Source organism: Notolepis coatsorum, assembly GCF_963971535.1.
Source record: "Notolepis coatsorum genome assembly, chromosome: 2".
Taxonomy (NCBI): Eukaryota; Metazoa; Chordata; class Actinopteri; order Aulopiformes; family Paralepididae; genus Notolepis; species Notolepis coatsorum.
In genome coordinates this window covers 18,844,249-18,868,405 of record NC_140166.1, presented here as the reverse complement: position 1 = coordinate 18,868,405, position 24,157 = coordinate 18,844,249, and the positions used below count along the sequence as shown (strand labels likewise).

At 47.9% G+C, this 24,157-nt stretch overlaps 1 protein-coding gene across 2 annotated transcripts in view; it reads left to right on the top strand.

The window, feature by feature from the left end:
* The window catches only part of card9 (caspase recruitment domain family, member 9), a 49,804-nt gene extending 48,332 nt beyond the window's left edge, over window positions 1–1,472 (top strand). For both annotated transcript variants that reach the window (XM_084309340.1, XM_084309341.1), the window contains one exon: window positions 404–1,472. In XM_084309340.1, the coding sequence (XP_084165466.1) occupies window positions 404–558 (155 nt within the window). In that variant the 3' untranslated portion in view covers window positions 559–1,472. The remainder of the gene's footprint in view (window positions 1–403) is intronic.
* Window positions 1,473–24,157: the final 22,685 nt, after the last annotated feature.

Here is a 24,157-nt window from a genome sequence, read left to right as displayed (position 1 = left end):
TCGCTTTGGATAAAAGCGTCAGCTAAATGACTAAATGTAAATGTAAATGTAGTTGACTGACTGAGCTCTTGATACAAGGACTAACACTAGACAACATGCTGTCAGTCTTTAGTTGACTGACTGAGCTCTGAGTCGATCAGCCGATCGTCTTGGCGGTCGGGGATACGGCCACGGCTACGCTCTCCACAGTGATGGAAAGGTTGGTCAGCGGGGAGGATTTGTCATCCAGGCGGAGATGTCGGACAGACAATGTACCACATCAGTGTTTTAATATGGGTTGAATGTGAAGCAATATGCCATGGTGTGTTTAGTACAGGTAGGTTTGGTTATGTTTGAAATTGTATAAATATCTATTCTTCAATGGATATAAAAATATTTTCTTTTTCTCCTGTTTCTGTAACAGAAAACAAGCCGTCAGGTCAAAGGTCATTGACAAGGCACGTGTACCTGGTAACCTTGACAACAGCAGTGGGACTGACATCACAGACTCTGATGGAATATGATTGGAGTTTCAAGGAGGTCATGGTGGTGCTGTTCAGGATAATCAGCGGTCACTAAATGGCCAAGCTGCAAAGTAGAAAATCGCTATATCTTCTAAAATCTTTTAGTTTGAACATTTTTAAATTAGGGTTACAAGTGAGGTCTCCACTGAGATTACGTTTGGTATAAAGGATAACTTTGGTATTTTTTAAACCTGGACGCAGGTATTTTCCCGTCATGTGGGTCTAAATGAATACTAAATGATCACTTCAGCCGGCAGCTGCCCAATGGACTACAATGTGATCACATGGAGAAAACATGGTGTCAAAGTATGTTCACCAAAAGAGCTTATTTTTGCCACTGATAGTCTCTGACTGTTATAATAAGTGTCTGACAAGATTATGTAAACGATCCATCCATCCATAGGATAGACCTTTGTTTACTCTGTGTATGCACTATTTCCAGTTAGGTACATCGTGAACATCACCGCCTAGCCAAGGTTGATTCTCCTAACTGGGCCATTTTCATCTGATTGAACAATCTTATCACACTTTTTACTGTAACATTTTAAATTTTTATGCTCGCTTATGCCTGTATTTTTTACTGTTTCTGTATGTCCGTTCTATTTTATAATTTTTAGATTATTTTTAAACGTAATCATTTTAAACTATTTTATTATTTGTATTACTGAATGAAACTGTAAACAGCCTATTAGGATGCTAGATCCTAATGTGAAACACTGTGATTTACCATACCTTGCTATGCTCGCTCATGCCTGTATTTTTTACTGTTGTGAAGCACTTTGAACTGCAACCTCTGTATGAAAAGTGCTATACAAATAAAGTTATTATTATTATTATTATTATTATTATTACTATTTGCTGCCAGGGTTTTCTGATGTTTATAAAATAAGTAATTTCTTTATCTCCTTGTAAACTTTGACTTTCTATTGTATTCTGTTTATAACCTTTCAATAAACAAGCTACTGTAAATGTAATGTTGGGTTTTCACTGCAGAGAATAATTATTATTATCTTAGACCATGTAATTCAATAAGCCTACTTAGGTATTGGCGATATGGACAAAATATATCACAATATTTCTACATTGTTTGCCCTATCTACTTTCAACATTATTTCTTGAGTGTTTTTTAACCAAATCTTTAATTTCGTCCAGTCGTGGTTGGAAAGCATTGTTGTATAGCCGTAACCATTCCGTGATTCTCATGGCAAAAAGCTCAACAATGGATTTACTGCATGAATTGGAAAAATCATGGAATATTGAAATATTCACATTATTGTGTCACATCACACAACAATGCTATATACATATTTATATTTTATATTTACTGTATATATATATTTCTGTAGTTCCATATCTGTCTGAATATACCTACATATAATCCTTTCTATATACCTATTTATACACCTGCATATAACCCATATAACTCTGTATGATAGCATGTACAGTAATGCTGTATATATGGATGTTCGGGCGGATGGGCATGGTGGTGGTTGGATGGGGGGGGGTGTGTGGAGTGTGGCGTTGTGGGTGGTCTGGGATGGCACTGGAACCTTTTGGACGCTGTGGGGGTTGTGGTGGGTTCTTCATGCGGGCGGTCCTTGGGGTGTCGTGGGTTGGGAGAGTTCAGTGGTGGGGACTGGCCGCGTGTATGCCTTCTACGACGGAACTGCGTTTCCGCATTCGAGTTTTGCGCTCTGATTGGCCAGGTCATGTGACATGTGCACCAATCGTGGGACAGCAAGTTCTGCGCCTATTTCCGGGTCTAACAGCCTGCAAACTACCTGGCGTTCTATCGCCATGCTCTAAGTCTAAGACAAACTCTAACCTTAACCAACTTCGAAAGATTGCCTAAGCTTAACCGTCGGAATTAGGGCAGGCGTTCTATCGCCATGCTCTAAGACAAACTCTAACCTTAACCAACTTCGAACGAGCGCCTAAGCTTAACCAGTGTAGAAACTTGCGGTCCCACGATTGGGCATACATGTCACATGATCAGAAATGACCTGGCCATTCAGAGACGCGGAAACGCAGTTCTGTTGTAGAAGGCATTCAGGCGGACTGGCCGGGGTCCGTACGTGCGGGAGGCTGGTGTTCGACTCTGGGGGAGGTCTGGGGGGGGGTTGGTTGGAGCCTATGGCTTTGGCTGGGTGTCCCGGTGTCGTCTCGGACCGTCCGTGGTGCTGCATGTCTTCTCATTTGACAGCTGTTTGGGATTCGCTGGTTTCCTTGTGGTGGCTAGGTCGCCGGGACCAGGGGAGATGGTGCGGCCCACCGGGTTGGCATTCCCGTCGCCGTGCATGGCAGTATGAGTGGAGCTCGGGCTGTTTGTGTTTTCCTTCGGTCATGGCATGCTTTATTGGTCTTGGATGGGAATGTGGTGGGGATTGATGTTTGGGGGACTGGCTGTGTCTGGGGGTTCACATGCCTTCAAGCTACATTGTACTTATTGTACATATTTTATGCCTATTGTTATGTCTGCATGTTTACGTTGCACTACTTTTATTGTCTTTTATACCTATTCTTATTATCACTAAGTCTAGGGTATTACCATGTTGATGAGTGGGTTCATTTACACTGTGTATTAGCTCAAAGCCGTCCAGTAGGTTGATAAGCTTAATAGCCTTCATCATGCAGTGACACACGCAATGGGCGGCACACACAGATGCAATTTTTGGGTCGCCGATGAAATTGAGTCTCTGCACTTGACCCATCTCGTCGTCCTTTCCCCCAAGGGCAGCCGGGAGCAGATAGGGGCTGCGGCGTGGGGCCGCGCCCCGGGGACCAATCCAAGTGCTCTTGTCCGAAGAACATGCAAACTCCACACAAAAAGGCCTGGGAGATACCCCACCTGGGTACCTGGCAATGCGGAAAACTGGTCCCCAAGCGGGAATCGAACCCTGGACCTTCTAGCTGTTAGGCGACAGTGCCGCATTATTTATTAATATAAATATTCAGATTCAGATGTTGAAATATGTAATGTAATACTATATTTTTGTCAAGATACGATTGGAAACAACATCCTGTAGACCTCACAATGTAATGTAATTGTTAACAGAAAGAAGCATTTTATATAAAAGTATTCTGTACTTCTGTATGACAACTAATAAAGAAACTTGAAACTTAATTCTTCACTACAATATTGTATTGTTATGTGCAGGAAGATGTGTGTATTGTATTTACTTTGTTTCTTTCTGTCATTTGTATTGTACATACAAAAGTTAAAATGCTAAACGTGCTGTATATCATACAACTAACTATTATTTTTGGAAAATAGAAATAGACAAATGTAAAATGGTCGGGAACCAAGCCAACTTTCCTGCACTTTATTAATTAATTAAAATAATATTGCAACATGTATCTAATGTTACAAATAAAATACCTATTAAAACTGTTAACAGAATTTGGCTATAGGGCGACAATAATGTGGTCAAGAGGCATGGTTTCTATCTTGAGCCCTTAATCGGCGTGGTTTATTATTCACATGGAAAGCAGCAGTTCTACAGGTCTTCTCTCACTGAGAGACATGGGGGGAGAGAAAGAAGGGGGAGGAGACACAGCTACTTATACTCGCCACCTGGTAGTACTCCTGAGTGTCTCCGCCTAGAACGCCCTCTAGCGGACACAGATATATATGCAGGTAGACAGCCACTAGTGTGAACAGTTACATATGCAGTTAGAGAGTTACTAACAATCCTACACAGAACCTCTACCTTCAACACTCCCACTTAGGGTTTAACATACTGGCTGACTTCTTGGAAAAACATTTGACAAAGGAAATAATATAATCCCAAAAACATCAACAGGGTATGACAGTCAATATCTTCACATTAAACATGACCTTTGCAAATCCCTTCAATTTTAATTTGAAACAGGTTTCCTCATAGTGTCTGCTACTCTGTCGTCCATCGGACAGTAAACCGGTGTCATTCTTTCTTCTCTGATGACATACCTGATGAGATGATATTTTCTATAATGGCATGTTTACATCTATATTGACACATTGGGTTCCTAGCAATCACAATGGTCCCCTGGGTGCCCTCATAAACAACAGTCTCCATATATACACAATGTCCAACATTTTTAAATGGTGTTGACAGAACGCCCCTCATCTTCAAAAACACCATATTCGGTATGAAGGATACATTTCAATTACCTACTGCACCTTGAGCAATATATTCATAACCTTATCTCCATCACTTCGAATAGTTGCTCTAGATAAACACATTTTGCATAGTCATAGCTAGAAACATATACTCAGCTTCACAGGCTGATAGAATCGCTGTGGGCTTTAAACCTTAAACCTTTGTTGTCTTTTCTGAAACACCGCTGTCCGTCTGCTTTACCTCTGGGATAACGAAAAACATATGTTTGACGTAGTTCAATGCTCCTCTGTGGGGTCAACAAAAATACTATGACACTCTTACTCACTACAAAATATAGGTCAGGGCGAGTACAGGTTGTCTAACAAAATGAAGCTACCGACATTTTTCTATACATCTCTTACTTCAGTCAAAACATCTCAGGATCTTTCCCACATATCTCTTCTGGGATATTTTTACACAATTGGCAGACTGTTCGAAGTCCATACCTATAAAATGGTTTAACCTCCTAGGTCTTTCTATTGTTGTCTGGTGCGATGATCAAATCCTCCACTTTAAACATAGATCCTCTTTTGTATTTAAACATTGAATCACCTCTGTATTTAAACATTGTGAATCACCCACCTCTGTACTTAAACATGGGATTAAACACAAGATTAATTTCAGTATTTTAAACATGGTAACTCATCCACCTATGTACTTAAACATGGGACCCATTTCTGTATCTAAACGTGGAACCAAACATAGGACTCATTTCAGTATTCAAACGTGGTCTCTAGTCAGACATTCAAACCTGGATTCTACTCCTCCTGTATTTAAACCTGGAGTATCCTCCCTCAGCATTTAAGCAATTAGTCACCCTTCTTCATTATTTAAACATGGGGTACCCTCCTTCAGCATTTAAGCAATTTTCTACAAACCATACTTTGTATTTGCCGTGGCCTTCAACACTCTCCTGGATTGAATATAACCATTTCCCTCCCACTGTCTGCCTGCCCTCTGGTAACTTGGTTGAATACACCCATTTCCCTCCCACTGTATGTCTGCCCTCTTCGGGGGACAATGTGGCCTCTGTAAAGGTCGCGTTTACTGACTACCCTGTAGTAGTACTCAACAGGGGTAGGTGTATTGTCCTCCTCGTCACTCCCTTTCCTGGCATAGTCTGTCAGATATTTTGGGGGTTTGTGTTCTTTTGGGGGATACCTCCCACTGCTTGGGGCACTTGACGTCACCCTCGGGTGCTCCTCGTCATCGCCCTCTGGGGGTTGCTGACTGTCTGTCTGCACGACTGTACTAAGTACACTGGGTTGATGTGTTTCTGTTTCTACACACCTTGCTCTGGAGTCCAGCTCTGGCTCCTCTGTCTGTGTCTCGCTCTCACAGGTTGTCTTCGTGACAAACTTGACTAGCATGTGTTTCTGCACTCTCCCGTTACCGGGATGATAAACTAGGAAAGCATCCTTTTACACCCTTGGACTTGGGTTTTCCCCTGTCCTGCAGGTACGCATAACACACTGATCCAAATCGGTGCATTCTGGTTAGATTACACTTCTTTCCTGTCAGCGCTGTATACAGGGTTGTGTCCGAGTGCTTCTTGCACCGCATAATGCCACAGGCTCTTAGGTAAGTTACTATCTGCTAGCTTACACCTAGCCATTTCGAAAAAAGTGTGCCATTCCCTCTCTGCCACCCCGCTCTGGTGTGGGGGATATGGACGTGACGTCTCGTGTCTTATCTTATACCTTCTCAACAGTGATTGGAACTCTCTGTTTGCTCAATTTCGTGGTCGGATCTCAGACATCTTACTGTACCATAAGGGGCTACGTCTGCCAGGAATTTCTCTGTGGCCTGGAGTGTGTCACTCTTTGCTTTGAGAAAGTAAACAAACACTGCCCCTGTACATACGTCTGTAAAAGACTGTACATATCTAAAACCTCCTATGGACTCGTTGCTTACTGGGCCTGCTAGGTCCATGTCAACTAGTGCTAGTGGTACCCTTACTCTGTCTGTGGGATTTCTGTATCTCGGTTGGGTAAACTTCCCCGTTTTGCACATTGCACAATTTCTGTCAGGTCTACGCTTTTCCCCTTCAATGTGCATGCCCTCTGACACTACTTGCAGTTTCAGTAAATCCTCGTAATTACAATGACCCATAATCTCGTGCCATGTCTGAATATCGTGACTGGCCGTCCCGCTACACATATCATTATTATCATTACAATGGTCGTTGTCATTACACTCCGTTTTCAGATAATATATTCTCTGGTACATCTTTATGTCAAACCGGGTACCGCCAGGTTCTACAAGAAGAACACTTTTACCTTTATCGAAGAATACCTTGGCACCGCTTGCAGTAGCAGCTATTACAGAGAATAGTCCTTGTGGGAACGATGGTACGTATAGAGCGTTCTTTAGCGTCACCGTACGCCGGCGCCCCTTACTGTCCGTGAGGCTTACCTGTGCGTCTCCCCTCTCTTGCGCCAATCCATAGGTTCGTCTCCCGTCCGCCAGCTCCATGCTGTGCCTCTCCGGGTGGAAAGTGTCGTCAAAGTTCTTGAACGACTCCTGTTGTTGATGATATGGGACGACGCACCTGTGTCCACGATCAGTCCCCTTCTCTGGGCCCGCTGCAGCTGGGCCTGTCCGGCGGTGCCCGCCGTCCGCGCCCCGAAAGCGCAGTCTTCTTGTCCCGTTATTCTCCGAGCGTTGTCTCACGTCGATCGTCGCCGCCATCGATTCTCCGGGCGTCGTCTCGATTCGTCTCACGTCGACCATCGCCGCTGTTGTGAAGGGCCAGATTAAACCGAATATATATATTTATTATATATATATATTTAATTGTATTTGTATATTCTCTAATATTCCCTGATATCCCTTGTATATTCCTTGTACAATATGCATTGAATATCCATTCTAGCCTACTGAACATCCCATAATAGTCTCCATTCTACTATTGGTCGAGACCTTGGTGCCAGGCTGCCATACCCCCCAGACCCAGTTCAAACGTACCGCTCAACATGTACGAACAAGTCCTAGTTCCGCGTAGGAATCTGGCTACCGCACCACTAATGGGACTATTTGTTCATAGTGCGTATATATACTGCGCTACTAAAGTAGGACTTCCTTTTCAGTCCAGTTTCTTACCCTCCAATAGAGTGACAGACGTAAAGCCTCCCCGCGACGCCACGTGTGGGAGTAAGGCCAAGTTCGGCCTACCATCGGTATTGAGACATTGTGTATATTAATATTTGAATAGTCATATTTGGCACTATATCGTCGAGTTGGACGTAGTCTATTAAGCTAATAATAGTCTGTTAATATATAGTGCTTCGTGCGGTGAGAATACTACCGTAGTCAGCACCCCATCGTTTCGGGCAGAAAACTGGCTGCTTATCCAGGATGATCGACCCCATGTGAGATTGCACCCGAGGAGCCCCAGAGCCGACGAGCGAGTGGACCTGTATACCGGATTATTCTACCGACGACAGCCCGCCTTCCCAGGCACGGATTATGCTTTGTATACGTTGATTATTCCATGGATAAAGACCCCCGACACTGCCGTGTGTTGGAACCCCCCCCCCTGGAGAGGACGCAAGGTGAGGAGACGCTCTGCAAGACGAGGTCGCTTCACGTCTCTCCTCCGTGGACCGGAGGACGCCGGCCCACAAAGAGTCCATCTGCTTTCATCTGCGGTCCAAGGATCGCCGGCGCATTGAACGGCACTACAGTGGGTTCACCTGGGATACCCTTGGCCGGATGAGGCAGCCGGACTCTACCCCCCCCCCCTTCCTACTCCTGTCGGCTTACAAGCGACCGGATTAACCCCCCCTAGTGTATCCAGTCTATAATCATTAAAGTATCATTGCTGTTATTCCTTAACTATTCCAGGTCGTATATGTACCACCTGCGCCTTCAGAGATTGGACATTCTCTATTGATATACCGACGAATACTCTTGCCATAAAAGTGCATACTAATTCTCATTCATAAATGTGATTGATTTGATTAAGTGCTTGCTCTACACACCATCGCTGTGTAGAAATAAAGACCTATTTCTAATTCGTACATTTGTGTTGGATCCGTTTCATCTACGTGACAGTGTTCATCATAATATATTTATGCCGAGTACTGGGTGGCCGAATATTAAGTACAAAGGTAGTGGTAGTAAGTATCATATCTATTAATACAGTCAGGGAATTGTACCCCTCAGTTACAATTGGTCCTTCGAGCCGGAGGGTAATTAGTGTAATATTAATATAGTGTTATTAATATTGAAATGGCCTATGATGAACACTCCACGAAACGATCCTCCTAACCAACGCCTGCAGCGCGAACGACGGCTCCCTCAGTACTTAGAGGCTTACGCTGTCAGTCAACAACCTAGTCTTCTACTAACAGTAAACGCGGTAAAACTAGAAAGTAAAAGTATGTCTAACCCCAACGCCCAGACTACCCCGACCATAGAGGCCCCTACGGGTTCTAATGTAACTGACCAAGTTCACGGTGGGGACCAGTGGGAACCAGACATGACTTCACACCCCGCCAGTACTGAAGAAGTAGTCCCTGATGAGTCCCGGGAGGAATACAACGCTACCGAGAGAGAACTCGGCACGGAAGAAGACGGGGAGAGCACCGTGGAGATAGAGCTCCAAGGCTCCGCAAGGAGTACCCCGAGGGAAGGCTCCCCTATACAACCGCCTTCTCCCAGCGAGGCAGAGAGGACCCTACAGCAGGCCTTCCTCATCAGCCTGAACGCCGCTGCTGAACGCGACCGACTGCAGATCCAGCAGCGGAGCGAAGAAGAGCATATACGTCTAGAAATAAGACGCATTCAGAGGGAAGAGAATGTGGCCCGAGACTGAGCAGACAGCCAGCGAGCAGCTGCTGGTGCTCTACGGGACGCAGAGCGCGACAGACAGCAAGCGCAACTAATAGAACAGCTGATCAGACGGACAACACCCTCTCCCTCCGCCAGAGGCTCCAGGAACTCGTCTAGACACACCTCCAGGGCGGCATCCCCTAGCCGAGTAAACAACCCTGAACTTGACCAACAGACGAGGTCTATACTCCCCACAGACCACCTCCCCCCACCGGTCCAAGCGAGACCTAGCAACCGGGAAGGAGCAGCATATCCTGTGGAGAGGCTAAACCAGAGACTACAAGCACTGGATGACCTAACTGAAGACGAAGAGGAGGAGAACCACGCCCGACGACAGCACAGTACTCTACCGGACCAGGAGGTCCGGTACAGCCCAGGCTATACTCCCGCGGAGCTGCGCTACAGACCCCCGACTCTATACCCGGGTGAGCACGACGCACGACCCGCACCGAGGAACAGCACCTGGACAAGCGGGCCATGGTACACTGCCGGTACCAGCCCATACCAAGGAGCGGGAGGAGACTCGCCTAGGAGGCCTCTCCCCCAACGCTCGCCGATGTATCCACAGTCAGCGTCATACATTGGCACGCCTATGGTACCCGACTTCACCCAAGAGAACCGGGCCCAGTATACAGAACTCCGCATGTGTCTGGAGACCATGTTGGTGGATGTATTGGATGAACGCCACAAATACGCCATCCTACTGAAGCACTTAAAGGTACCCCGCGCACATAATATAGCGCTCGCCTACGCGACTTCCACCACCCCATACACAGCAGCGCTGGTAGCATTGGACCAGAGGTATGGGCGCATATGGGATTACGTGATCCAGGAGATCCGACACATCGACCGCTTACCCCCAGCAATAGACAATCGAGCACTGGACGACCTGTCCATCAGAGTGCAGTCCCTGGTAGGGATGTTGGGAGCGCAGAGAGAGAAGGGGAGGCATGAACTTTACGCCAACTCAAATGTGGAAAGGATCTTGGAGAAGCTGCCGCCCGCTCGACAGGAGCGTTTTAGGCGACAGAGAGACCACCGAGACCCGAATGGCCCCGAACCGAACCTCCTCGATCTAGCAGACTTCCTGGCGAGAGAAGTCAGCAGCCTACGGCTAGATACATTCGGACGGAGCACCCCTGGCTCCAGAGAAGGAACCAGACGACTAAATGATGGAAGAAGATCGGTGACTGTGATGCACCAATCGGAGTCAGTACCGAGCAGCAGGAGCCACAGTACCCCCTCCAGAACGGAGAAGTGGAAGATAGTGTGCCCCTACTGTGAGAAAGAACACTGGCTAGCGCAATGTGACTCCTTCCCCAAGCTGAACGCGGAGGAAGCAAGTCAATGGATAAAGTCCAACAAGCGCTGTTTTCGCTGTGCGCGCTCACACATGGCAGCCGAATGCCGCTTAAAGAAAAGGTGCACCAAGTGCGATGGAGCCCATCTGGACATACTTCACGACAGTAACAGACGGCGCCCTTCACCCGCACCATCCAGCAGCAAAGCGAGCGTCATGTACATCGATCCCGCCAGCAGCAGTGGAGCCCGAGTACTCCTAAAAGTAGTGCGCGTGACACTAAGCTACCAGAATAAAGTCCTGGACACTTACGCCGTCCTCGATGACGGGTCAGAGAAGACCCTTCTGCTCGCCTCCGCTGCGGCCCAGCTAGGGCTGCGGGGAAGCGAAACCCAAATGACAATTCGGACAATAAGACGAGATTTGAAGACGATAAAGGGCGAGAATGTCTCATTCTCTATCGCAGCAAGCGGCCAGCCTGAGCGACGGTACCAGATTACAGACGCTTTCACCAGCCAAGAAATAGGACTGTCGCGGTACACATACCCCGTCGCCAAGCTGATGGAGAAATATGCACATCTGCGCAAGTTACCGATCCCGCTCATAGACAATGCTATGCCGACCCTGTTGATAGGCTCCGACCATGCAGACCTCATTGTCCCGATAGACCGGGTTCATACCGGACCCCGAGGCTGTCCTGCAGCAGTCGAGACCCGTTTAGGATGGACTCTCCAAGGCCCGCTCGCCAAATCTCTCAACCGAAGTACAGCCACTAGATGTCTCCACTCCCGAGTCACAGAGGGAGAAACCGCACTCCTGCAACACGTAGAGCGGTTATGGACCTTGGAACAAATGCCCTTTAAGAACGGAAGGAAAGACATTCGCTCTAAAGATGACATTTACGCCATTCACCTCCTCGAGACAGGGACCAAGAGAGTCCCGGTCAACGGCGTGTTGAGATACGCCACGCCACTCCTGCGGCGAGAAGGAATGCCTACTTTCCACGCCAAGACAGACGCCACAGAACGGTACCTGCTGAACACGGAGCGGCGCTTAGCCAAGAACCCCGCCCAAGAGAGTGTATACCGCGCTGAGATTGAGAAGCTCATCACAGCGGGACACGTCACAAAGATGGACATTAAAGAGGCTGACCAGACCACTGAATCGTGGTACGTGCCTCACCACAAGGTCCATCACAACGGTAAAGACCGCATAGTATTTAACTGCAGCTACCAGATCGGATCCCAAAATCTGAATAAAGAGTTACTGCCCGGTCCCACACTCGGCCCCTCCCTACTCGGCGTTCTACTCCGCTTCCGCCAGGAAAAGGTGGCCATCAGCGGGGATATTAAAGGAATGTTCCTGCAGGTGAGATTAGTAGAGGAGGACAAGCCCCTGTTACGGTTCCTATGGAGAGAGAAGCCAGGAGATGAGCACCCAGCCATCTACCAATGGGAAGTCCTCCCCTTCGGAACGACGTGCAGCCCCTGCTGTGCTACATTTGCACTACAGAAACATGTAGCAGAGGACCCAGCAGCGGACGAAGAGGTCCGACACAGCGTAAAGAACAGCTTCTACGTAGACAACTGTCTACAAAGCCTTTCAACCCAGGAAGAAGCCGAGGCTCTCCTGATTAAACTCCGCGCCTCATTGATCAAAGGCGGCTTTGATCTCAGGCAGTGGGCCAGCAGCGATCCGCAAGTACTGCGCAGCCTCTCCTCCGAGGACAAGGCAGCCAGCAGCGAGACCTGGATGGCTACAATCCCGGGAGAAGCCCAGGAGATGACCCTGGGATTGGTGTGGCGATTCAAAACAGATTCGCTTCACTACAGACACAAGCCCCTGACTACGGAGCAGGGAAGGCCTCCACCTGGAGAGAGTGGGAGATGGAGCTCCACTCACTCCCAGGCGTTAATATGCGCCGAAGCTACTTCCCACCCACGGTGAGGCCAGAGACATGTAAAATGGACTTACACGTCTTCAGTGACGCCTCAGAGGTCGCATACGTATCAGTAGCCTACTTGCGGGCCCAAGAAAAGGGGGGAGAGATCTACACAGCATTTGTCCTCGCCCGCTCGAGAATAGCCCCACGCAAGCAACAATCTATCCCACGCCTAGAGCTCTGCGCAGCCCTAGCCGGAGCGCACCTAGCCACGCTCATCCAACGTGAGCTCACCATACCGGTGTCTAGAACAATCCTGTGGTCAGATTCCACGACAGTACTCGCCTGGATCCAATCGGACTCATGCAAGTACAAAGTCTTCGTGGGAGTCAGAGTCACCGAGATTCAAGACTTAACCGAAGAGTTAACCGGAGAAACAGAGTGGCGCTACGTTGATACAAAACAGAACCCAGCTGACGTCATCACCCGGGGGATGCCCCTGGATGACCTCACCCGTCGCAATGTCTACAGTGACGGCCCAGCATTCCTAAAGCTCCCGGAAGGAGAGTGGCCCACGCCTATCCCGAGGGAAGCCAGTCAGGAGGAGGCTGAGAATAAGAAGCCTGTGTTCTGTGGATTGAGCACTGTTATCTCCGCAGACCCCAACACACTCCTGATGGGGCGGCTAGATCCTGCATTACCCCAGACAATGTACCGGCCTGAAGAAGCGAACGGCCGACGAATGTGGAGGTACAGCCAAGTATTAGCCGACAAGTTTTGGAGCAGTTTCCCACTGCACTACCTACCGTCTCTACAGACCCGCCAGAAGTGGGTAAAGGAGAGAGACAATTTGACAGAAGGAACAGTCGTCATGATTATTGATCAATCACTGCCCAGAGCTATGTGGCCGGCCGGCCGCGTAAGCAAAGTGATCACCGGTGCCGACGGCAAGGTCCGAGCAGCTGAAGTGCTTGTCCAGGGTCGCACTTACACCCGTCCCGTGGCGAGGCTCATAGAACTGCCCCGACTCCCAGACACAATCGATGATGACATGACCCTATAACCCTATGACTTTGTGAAGTTGACTGACCCCTACAGCAAACCCTTATGTGTAAATAGACAACGCGATTAATCTGTCTCTGCTTAACTGATTAGGTCTGGGACCAATCAGGGGGTGGCTGTTGTGAAGGGCCAGATTAAACCGAATATATATATTTATTATATATATATATTTAATTGTATTTGTATATTCTCTAATATTCCCTGATATCCCTTGTATATTCCTTGTACAATATGCATTGAATATCCATTCTAGCCTACTGAACATCCCATAATAGTCTCCATTCTACTATTGGTCGAGACCTTGGTGCCAGGCTGCCATACCCCCCAGACCCAGTTCAAACGTACCGCTCAACATGTACGAACAAGTCCTAGTTCCGCGTAGGAATCTGGCTACCGCACCACTAATGGGACTATTTGTTCATAGTGCGTATATATACTGCGCTACTAAAGTAGGACTTCCTTTTCAGTCCAGTTTCTTACCCTCCAATAGAGTGACAGACGTAAAGCCTCCCCGCGACGCCACGTGTGGGAGTAAGGCCAAGTTCGGCCTACCATCGGTATTGAGACATCGTGTATATTAATATTTGAATAGTCATATTTGGCACTATATCGTCGAGTTGGACGTAGTCTATTAAGCTAATAATAGTCTGTTAATATATAGTGCTTTGTGCGGTGAGAATACTACCGTAGTCAGCACCCCATCGTTTCGGGCAGAAAACTGGCTGCTTATCCAGGATGATCGACCCCATGTGAGATTGCACCCGAGGAGCCCCAGAGCCGACGAGCGAGTGGACCTGTATACCGGATTATTCTACCGACGACAGCCCGCCTTCCCAGGCACGGATTATGCTTTGTATACGTTGATTATTCCATGGATAAAGACCCCCGACACTGCCGTGTGTTGGAACCCCCCCCCCTGGAGAGGACGCAAGGTGAGGAGACGCTCTGCAAGACGAGGTCGCTTCACGTCTCTCCTCCGTGGACCGGAGGACGCCGGCCCACAAAGAGTCCATCTGCTTTCATCTGCGGTCCAAGGATCGCCGGCGCATTGAACGGCACTACAGTGGGTTCACCTGGGATACCCTTGGCCGGATGAGGCAGCCGGACTCTACCCCCCCCCCCTTCCTACTCCTGTCGGCTTACAAGCGACCGGATTAACCCCCCCTAGTGTATCCAGTCTATAATCATTAAAGTATCATTGCTGTTATTCCTTAACTATTCCAGGTCGTATATGTACCACCTGCGCCTTCAGAGATTGGACATTCTCTATTGATATACCGACGAATACTCTTGCCATAAAAGTGCATACTAATTCTCATTCATAAATGTGATTGATTTGATTAAGTGCTTGCTCTACACACCATCGCTGTGTAGAAATAAAGACCTATTTCTAATTCGTACATTTGTGTTGGATCCGTTTCATCTACGTGACAGTGTTCATCATAATATATTTATGCCGAGTACTGGGTGGCCGAATATTAAGTACAAAGGTAGTGGTAGTAAGTATCATATCTATTAATACAGTCAGGGAATTGTACCCCTCAGTTACAGCCGCCATCGTGTCCGCTGTCGTCATCCCGTCCACAGCCGTCTTCTTGTCCGTAGCCGCCATTTTGTCCGTGGCCTCCATCTCGTTCATGGCCGCCGTCTCGTCTGTAGCCGCCATTTTGCCTGTAGCCGCCATTTTGTCCGTGGCCTCCGTCTTGCCCATGCGCGTATCGCGCGCTCTGGTCGTGCTTCTTCATGCACGCTCTGTCTGTGTGGATTTGCAGAAGCTACACCAGACAGTCTTTGTGCAGTCACTTCTCCGATGGCCTTTATCTCCGCATCGCCAACACGCCAGTTCCGTCGTGGTCCTGGTTCTCTCCCTTGGCGTCGCTCGGGCCTTTAGCACCCTCTCCCCCTCCTCCGCGGCGGCTGGGTGGGTGTCTTCTGAGGCTTTGAAGTTCCTTAACTTAGCCTTGAACTGTCCCAACGTCATGTCCGTTGAGCCGTGTGTTACCAGGAGTGTGAACGGCTTGTACAGCTCCGGTAGTCCTCTCATCATCATCGCCATCATTAGCCCATCGCTTGGTGCTTCTCCGGCACTCCTCAATGGCGTCATGATCTGTTCCGCTCTGCTGACGTATTCGGTCACAGTCTCGGTGAGCCCCTTCCTCAGGCCCGTTAGTGCTATGTAGAGAGCCACGACTCTGGGTCTTCCTCGCCTTATGTAATGCTCTCTCAATACCTCCAGGCTTTCTCGGCCTCGGTCTTTTGTGTCGCGGAATATCAGCCCCAAGCTGGTGTCGTCGAGCATCGGCGCTAACTCACAGTACGCGTTTGCGTTTCGCTGGTCGTCTAGGGCTTGCTCTTCCGCCGTCAGTTCTCCTGTGGGGGCCGCCAGGATCGTCTCCTTCAGTCCCGCTCCGTGCATGCAGCATAGCATGCGCTCTTCCCAGAGCTCGAAGTCCTCTGCTTTTCCATTGAATGATGGCCATTTGCCCCTTCTCTTGTTTTCCATCCTCTTCGTTAGTGGTATGCTTAGCTTTTGCTCTTGTTGGCCTAGCGTCTAGCCATGCGGTGCTCCCGGCACTAACCTAGCCTATACTTCAGCTAAGCTTGCTACAGTACCCTTATTATTTCGCCCCGGCGTTATCTGGGCCCATAACCTGTTAACAGAATTTGGCTATAGGGCGACAATAATGTGGTTGTTCTGCCTCCCCAGGCAGCGTATATGGTTTTGATTTGCTTTGGCACCACATGTTGGTCGAACGTGGTATATACAGGAAGTAGGACCTCATGGACAAACAGGAAGTGGTACCTCACTGATAAACAGGAAGTGGGACCTGCAAGCTCCTTAGAAGAAAGATCTCATTATGAACAACACGCTGTTCTTTTGATTTGATTTGAAATCTTTATTTCGAACATGCAATGAATACAAACAAACAATAACAAAAGCAAAACACAACTCAATCTACATGTTCGAAAAGGAGTAGGAAGAAGTATACACTTATTTAATCCTACCCCTTTTCCACTACTCAAATGAGTGTACTATTTTAAAACATAAAAAAGATATATGCAAAACAAAAAAACAAAAACTATATATGTAAAACATGAAAGAAATCAAATAAAAATGTAAACACCTGTGAATATCAAGTCCCTTCCTCCTCCCTGTATCTTGTGAACATCATTTCCTTATACATCAGTTTGAATTGTCTCATGTTTGGACATTGCTTTAGCACCACATTTAGACTGTTCCACAGTTTCACTCCACATATCGAGATGCAGTGTCTTCTCATGGTAGTGCCTACATTTAGCACTTTTAAATTGTGTTCTCCCCTCAGATTATAACCACCCTCCCTATCGAACAATTCTTGAATGTTTCTTGGAAGTGCATGACTTTTTGCTTTATACATTAATTGTGCCGTTTTAAATTCCACAAGATCATTTAACTTCAATGTCTTTGACTCCAAAAATAATATGTTAGTGTGATCACGATAACCTGCAATGTGAACTATCCTTAGCCCTTTTTTGGAGTATAAAAAGTGGTTGTAGTGTAGACTTATAATTGTTTCCCCAGACTTCAGCACAGTAATTTAAATATGGTAAAACTAGTGAACAGTAGAGAATGTAGAGTGATTTTCTATCCAGAATGTGCTTTACTTTACTCATGACTGAAATGCTTCGTGAGAGTTTAGATTGGACATGTTTTATGTGAGGTTTCCAACAGATTTTATGGTCTATTATACAACGGCATGCAAATTTCTCGATTCTGATTGGCCATTTACACGTCTTTATTGGCAACAATCCACGGTCCTGAGCCCACAACCGAATCACATATCACTCCCCGGCTCACTCCGGGAGAAAACAAGATCGCGGACAACAAATGGATATGTTGATAGCACCATAACGACTAAATATAAAGCGATTCTGTCAAGGGGAATGTGTTAGTCCTTTAAACAATGTTGGATGATGTAATTGATGGGTCTTGAGTACCCACAAACACACACACACACATACACACACACACACACACACACATACACACACACACACACACACACACACACGCACACACACACACACACTCCTGTCTGCAACAGCGGGGGAGTCAGACTGAGAGAGAAGCAGCGCTGTTTTGAGTGAGCATGGTCTATTGAATTGATTGATTGGTTGATTGCTAATTTTATTACTGTACCCCTGGTTTCCAACTGGTTAAGTTTAGGCTAAAAGAAATAAATAAAAAAATAGGGCGAAGAAAACATTTTTTTCCTATAGGGCAAAGAAAACGTTTTAATTTGTTTTACCTACTTTATATAGAAGCATCTAAGAATGAAGTTCTATGGAAAGTAGGTCTGCATTCCCTTAACAATTGTGTGTATTGAGCCGTACTGTATTGTACCCATTCTGCATCTGGTAATAAAATTTTCAATCAATCATTCCAATAATACACAGTTGGATGTGTTAGTTGGTTGGATGCACTTCAAGCTGCTTCCACATGAGGCAACTTCTCTCAATCATTCCAATAATACACAGTTGGATGTGTTAGTTTGGTTGGATGCACTTCAAGCTGCTTCCACATGGAGGCAACTTGTCTTTTTTGTAGTTGTGGGAACTACTTTTTCTGGCGGATGGTTTTTTCAATAAATCTTCGATTAATGTGTGTTTATTGTATAGAAATAAGGTTGGATGAATCTGGCAGTTGTATAAAAGCTTTACACCACTTGTAGTCGTGATTTGTGACCAATAAACCATGCCTAGGGGGGTCTAACGACCCTCGGCTGCGCCTCGGGCCTAACGACCACCCCTAGGCATGGTTTATTGGTCACAAACCACTCCTGCGCGTGATGTAATGCTTAATTATTACACCTAGGAATTTATTTTCATAAACTCTTTCAATAATCACATCATTTATTTTAACTTGTACTACCTACATCTAGTATCCAATCTACAGTTTCCAAACAACATAATTTTAGTTTTGCTCAAGTTCAATGATAATTTGTTTCTATCAAACCATTCCTTCAATTTCTTCATTTCAGATGTGATGACCTCTAAAAGCTGCTGGACATTCTCACCAGAAAAAAAATAAAATATTAGTGTCATCCGCAAATAAAATACATTTAAATATATTGGATACTTTACATATCTCGTTAATGTACACAATGAACAGTTTTGGACCCAACACTGACCCCTGGGGGACACCACAAGCAATGTCCAAACATTCAGATTTATAATCTCTCATTGTCACAAATTGTTGTCTTTTATTTAGATAGCTTCGCACCCAGTCCAATACTACCCCCCTGATCCCATATCTCTCCAATATCCTGATTAATATATCATGATTAATAGTATCAAATGCTTTTTTTAGGTCAATGAATACTCCAGCTACATGTTTTTTTTGATCTATGGAATTTGTGATTTTTTTCAATGAGTTCTATTAATGCTAGTGATGTTGACGGGTGTGTTCTGAATCCATACTGGCTATCGGTGAGTAAATTATGTTTATCAATGAATTTATCTAATCTGTTGTTGAAGAGTTTTTCTAATATTTTTGAAAACTGAGGAAGTAGAGAAACAGGCCTATAATTTGTGAAGTGGTGTTTATCTCCAGTCTTGAACAGAGGTATGACTTTTGCTATTTTCATTTTATTCGGAAATCGACCAGTTTTGAATGATAAATTGCAGATGTGCGTGAGTGGTTTTGATCCTCTGTTGTAATCCTTTGATTTGCCCCATCGTAAGCATTGTCTGTAAGTCATCCTTTATTGTTTGCAAGGTTATCTTTCAGTTTTGAAGCATATTGTTGTCGATGGGATGTTTTTATGTTTGTATTTAATTACTGGTAATCAGTGATGCCAGTAACGCGTTACTAAGTAACGCGTTATTGTAATCTGATTACTTTTCCCCGAAAATAGTAATCTAACACGTTAATCTTTAAAAGCCAGTAATCTGATTGCAGTTACTTGTCCAAGTGGCTGTGCGTTACTATTTCGTTACTATCTCATCATAAATTCATAATGCAGGCGGAATGCAGTATTTTATTTCGTTTTCGACAGTCAAAAATACATTTTGGGAATGACGTTGTGTGGCAGTGAAAGGGTTAAATACAAGAATGTGTCCCGCGGCGTGACTGGACCCTCTGTCTGTGAGTGACTCTGCTTTGGTCCAATCACATTCCCCATCCACAGTCTGCGAATCAGAGGCAGAGTAGGGCGGGTCTTCACAGCACGTCATGTGACATATGCGCCAATCGTGTGACAGCAGGGCTCCGTCGTCCGGAGAATTCCACCCCAAAACGCTTGGCAAAAACGGAGGAAACAAAATACTGTCTACCGCTAAAAACAGCACATCCAATTGCATTGAAAGCATCTGGAATCACAACACTAGCCGACGCTTCGACGACTAGGTACAGGAGGGTTGATGGTGGCAGAGCAAAAGCTCTTATTTGCCAGATTTACAGTTAATTTACATGTTAAAGAGAGACTGATTGTATGTTTATAGAGAGACATTTATAAAAACAATTTAATAGTTACAGTTGATATAATTGAATAGTTCAGCCTGCATTTGTTAGATGTGATACACTGGTTTTGTAAAACCACTGGCTGGCTGCTCTAATGCTGTGAGCATCATAGACTGTTGCTTTACCATACTTGATGGTACAGAAGCTGAAGCACTAGTTTAACAATTTACGTTATGTGCAGAGAAACAAGTTAAAAACTATTTATGCACTTTCAATAAAGCGTTTAAAAAAAACTGTTGGGGGAACGACGACGACTTCGTAACCTAGTTACTTTCAAAGTAACTAAGTTACTCTGATAATCAAGTAATCAGTAAAGTAACTTAGATTACTTTTTAAAGGAGTAATCAGTAATCAGTAATCAGATTACTTTTACAAGTAATCTGTGGCATCACTGCTGGTAATACATGCCAATGGCTGATAGTTATGTGGCATGTTAGTACAGCATGCCTCAGCAGTATATAGCTTACATTTGTTACAGTATGAACAGGTTTTGTAATTCTGGATTTACATATAATTATTTAGTAAACATACTGTATGTCTATACATTTCTACGTGCACCAGTAACACAATGCATGTTATTCTTGTTTCAGTTTTACTCCTATCCTAGCAACATGTCAACACGAACTACATTAAACAAGAAGCAAGGAAGCTACGTTTGACTCTTGTGTTGCTTATTGAAGAGTTTGGCTGGCCGTCTACCTTTGATTAAAAACATCATTGGGAGGACAGCACAGTAAAAAGACATGAGCAGCTGGTGCAATGCCACCCTTCAACAGATCAATCTCAGCATCTGCCAAAGAGAACGGCAGAACCTCTCAAGTCAGCGCAAGCAGCGACGGCACACGTACATATTCAGCCTACACCACAAGGGCCCGTGCAAGGGCAGAGGCAGCACGTGCAAGGGCAGAGGCAGCACGTGTACGTGCATCATTCGCAGTGGCAGAGGCTAATTTAAAATATGAGCTGGCCAAGAGGGAAGCGAGACAAAGAATGGAGGATGTCCAAAGAGAGACAGCCGCCGCTATAGCACAGGCAGAGGTATTGGAGGCAGCCGAACAGCAGGTTAGAACACCGCTACGCAAAGGGAGGAAGACGTCCTTAAGGAGAGACATTGACGACCGCACAAGTGCCTATGTAAAACAACAGAATGGGTTACATAAAACCTTGCGTCATGATGTCCCTTCCCCTTTGCCTATTCGACCTGATGGCAGTCTAATCGAATGGGGAACTGCACATGGGGATTTGCAACCTAACGTCCCCGCCGTCTCAGGACACGCCCCTGCTGTCTCAGGACACGTCCCTGCTGTCTCAGGACACACCCCTGCTGTCTCAGGACAAGTCCCCGTCGTCTCAGGACACGTCCCTGCTGTCTCAGGACACGTCCCTGCTGTCTCAGGACACGTCCCTGCTGTCTCAGGACACGTCCCTGCTGTCTCAGGACACGCCCCTGCTGTCTCAGGACACGCCCCCGCCATCTCAGGACACACCCCTGCTGTCTCAGGACACGTCCCCGCCGTCTCAGGACACGCCCCTGTCGTCTCAGGACACGCCCCCACCGTCTCAGGACACGTCCCCGCTGTCTCAGGACACGCCCCCGCTGCCTCAGGACACGTCCCCGCCGTCTCAGGACACGCCCCTGCTGTCTCAGGACACGTCCCTGCTGTCTCAGGACACGCCCCTGCTGTCTCAGGACACGCCCCTGCTGTCTCAGGACACGCCCCTGCTGTCTCAGGACACGTCCCTGCTGTCTCAGGACACGTCCCCGCTGTCTCAGGACATGCCCCTGCTGTCTCAGGACACGTCCCTGCTGTCTCAGGACACGCCCCTGCTGTCTCAGGACACGCCCCCGCTGTCTCAGGACACGTCCCTGCTGTCTCAGGACACGCCCCTGCTGTCTCAGGACACGTCCCCGCTGTCTCAGGACATGCCCCTGCTGTCTCAGGACACGTCCCTGCTGTCTCAGGACACGCCCCCGCCGTCTCAGGACACGCCCCTGTCATCTCAGGACACGCCCCCGCCGTCTCAGGACACGCCCCCGCCGTCTCAGGACACGTCCCCGCCGTCTCAGGACACGCCCCTGTCGTCTCAGGACACGCCCCCACCGTCTCAGGACAAGTCCATGCTGTCTCAGGACACGCCCCTGCTGTCTCAGGACACGCCCCTGCTGTCTCAGGACACATCCCTGCTGTCTCAGGACACGTCCCCGCTGTCTCAGGACACACCCCTGCTGTCTCAGGACACGTCCCCGCTGTCTCAGGACACGCCCCTGCTGTCTCGGGACACGCCCCCGTCGTCTCAGGACACGCCCCCGCCGTCTCAGGACACGCCCCTGCTGTCTCAGGACACGCCCCTGCTGTCTCAGGACACGCCCCTGCTGTCTCAGGACACGTCCCTGCTGTCTCAGGACACGTCCCCGCTGTCTCAGGACATGCCCCTGCTGTCTCAGGACACGTCCCTGCTGTCTCAGGACACGCCCCCGCCGTCTCAGGACACGCCCCTGTCGTCTCAGGACACGCCCCCGCCGTCTCAGGACACGCCCCCGCCGTCTCAGGACACATCCCTGCCGTCTCAGGATACGCCCCTGCTGTCTCAGGACACGTCCCCACCGTCTCAGGACAAGTCCATGCTGTCTCAGGACACGCCCCTGCTGTCTCAGGACACGCCCCTGCTGTCTCAGGACAAGTCCATGCTGTCTCAGGACACGCCCCTGCTGTCTCAGGACACGCCCCTGCTGTCTCAGGACACGTCCCTGCTGTCTCAGGACACGCCCCCGCTGTCTCAGGACACGTCCCCGCTGTCTCAGGACACGCCCCTGCTGTCTCGGGACACGCCCCCGTCGTCTCAGGACACGCCCCCGCCGTCTCAGGACACGTCCCCGCCGTCTCAGGACACGCCCCCGCTGTCTCAGGACACGTCCCCGCTGTCTCAGGACACGCCCCTGTTGTCTCAGGACACGCCCCTGCCGTCTCAGGACACGTCCCTGCCGTCTCAGGACACGCCCCCCTGCTGTTTCAGGACACACCCCTGCTGTCTCAGGACACGCCCCTGCTGCCTCAGGACACGCCCATGTCGTCTCAGGACACGCCCCTGCCATCTCAGGACACCCCCCCGCCGTCTCAGGACACACCCCTGCCGTCTCAGAACACTCCCCAGTCGTCTCAGGACACGCCCCTGTCGTCTCAGGACACGCCCCTGTCGTCTCAGGACACATCCCTGCCGTCTCAGGACACCCCCCCGCTGTCTCAGGATACGCCCCTGCTGTCTCCGGACACGCCTCTGCTGTCTCCGGACACTCCCCTGCTGTCTCCGGTCACTCCCCTGCTGTATCCGGACATGCCCCTGTCGTCTCCGGACACTCCCCTGCCGTCTCCGGACACGCCCCTGCTGTCTCAGGACACTCCCCCTCCCCTGCTTCAGGGCACCCTTCCTACTTCACACCCTGCAACAACTTCACAGACCTGAAAGCGAAAACGCGGCACGGCGGGGAGCAACAGAACGGCCTGATCAGTGCACACAAATCCAACTCGGAGAGAGTTACAGAGGATAACCTGGGTCGCAGTGTGTGCCAAACAACTGCTAACGACAACAGGCTTGCCTTATCCATAGAAGATACCGTAATTTTAAATATTATGGACTCAGAGATGTATAGGGATGAGAGGAACAGCTGGGTTGCCCCACTACCCTTCAAGATGCCACGAAGACGACTCCCAAACAACCGCAAGCAGGCACTCAATCGCCTTACTTCACTGTGTCGAACCTTCGACAGCAAACCTGGAGATTTCTCAGACAAGGACCTCCACCGAAGCCAATGGAGACAGGTGCAAGCCCTTGCCAGCACATTCTGGACCCGCTGGAGACATGAGTACCTCCCGACACTGCAGAGTCTTCGCAAGTGGGTCGAAGATCACCGCAACTTACAGGAAGGTGATG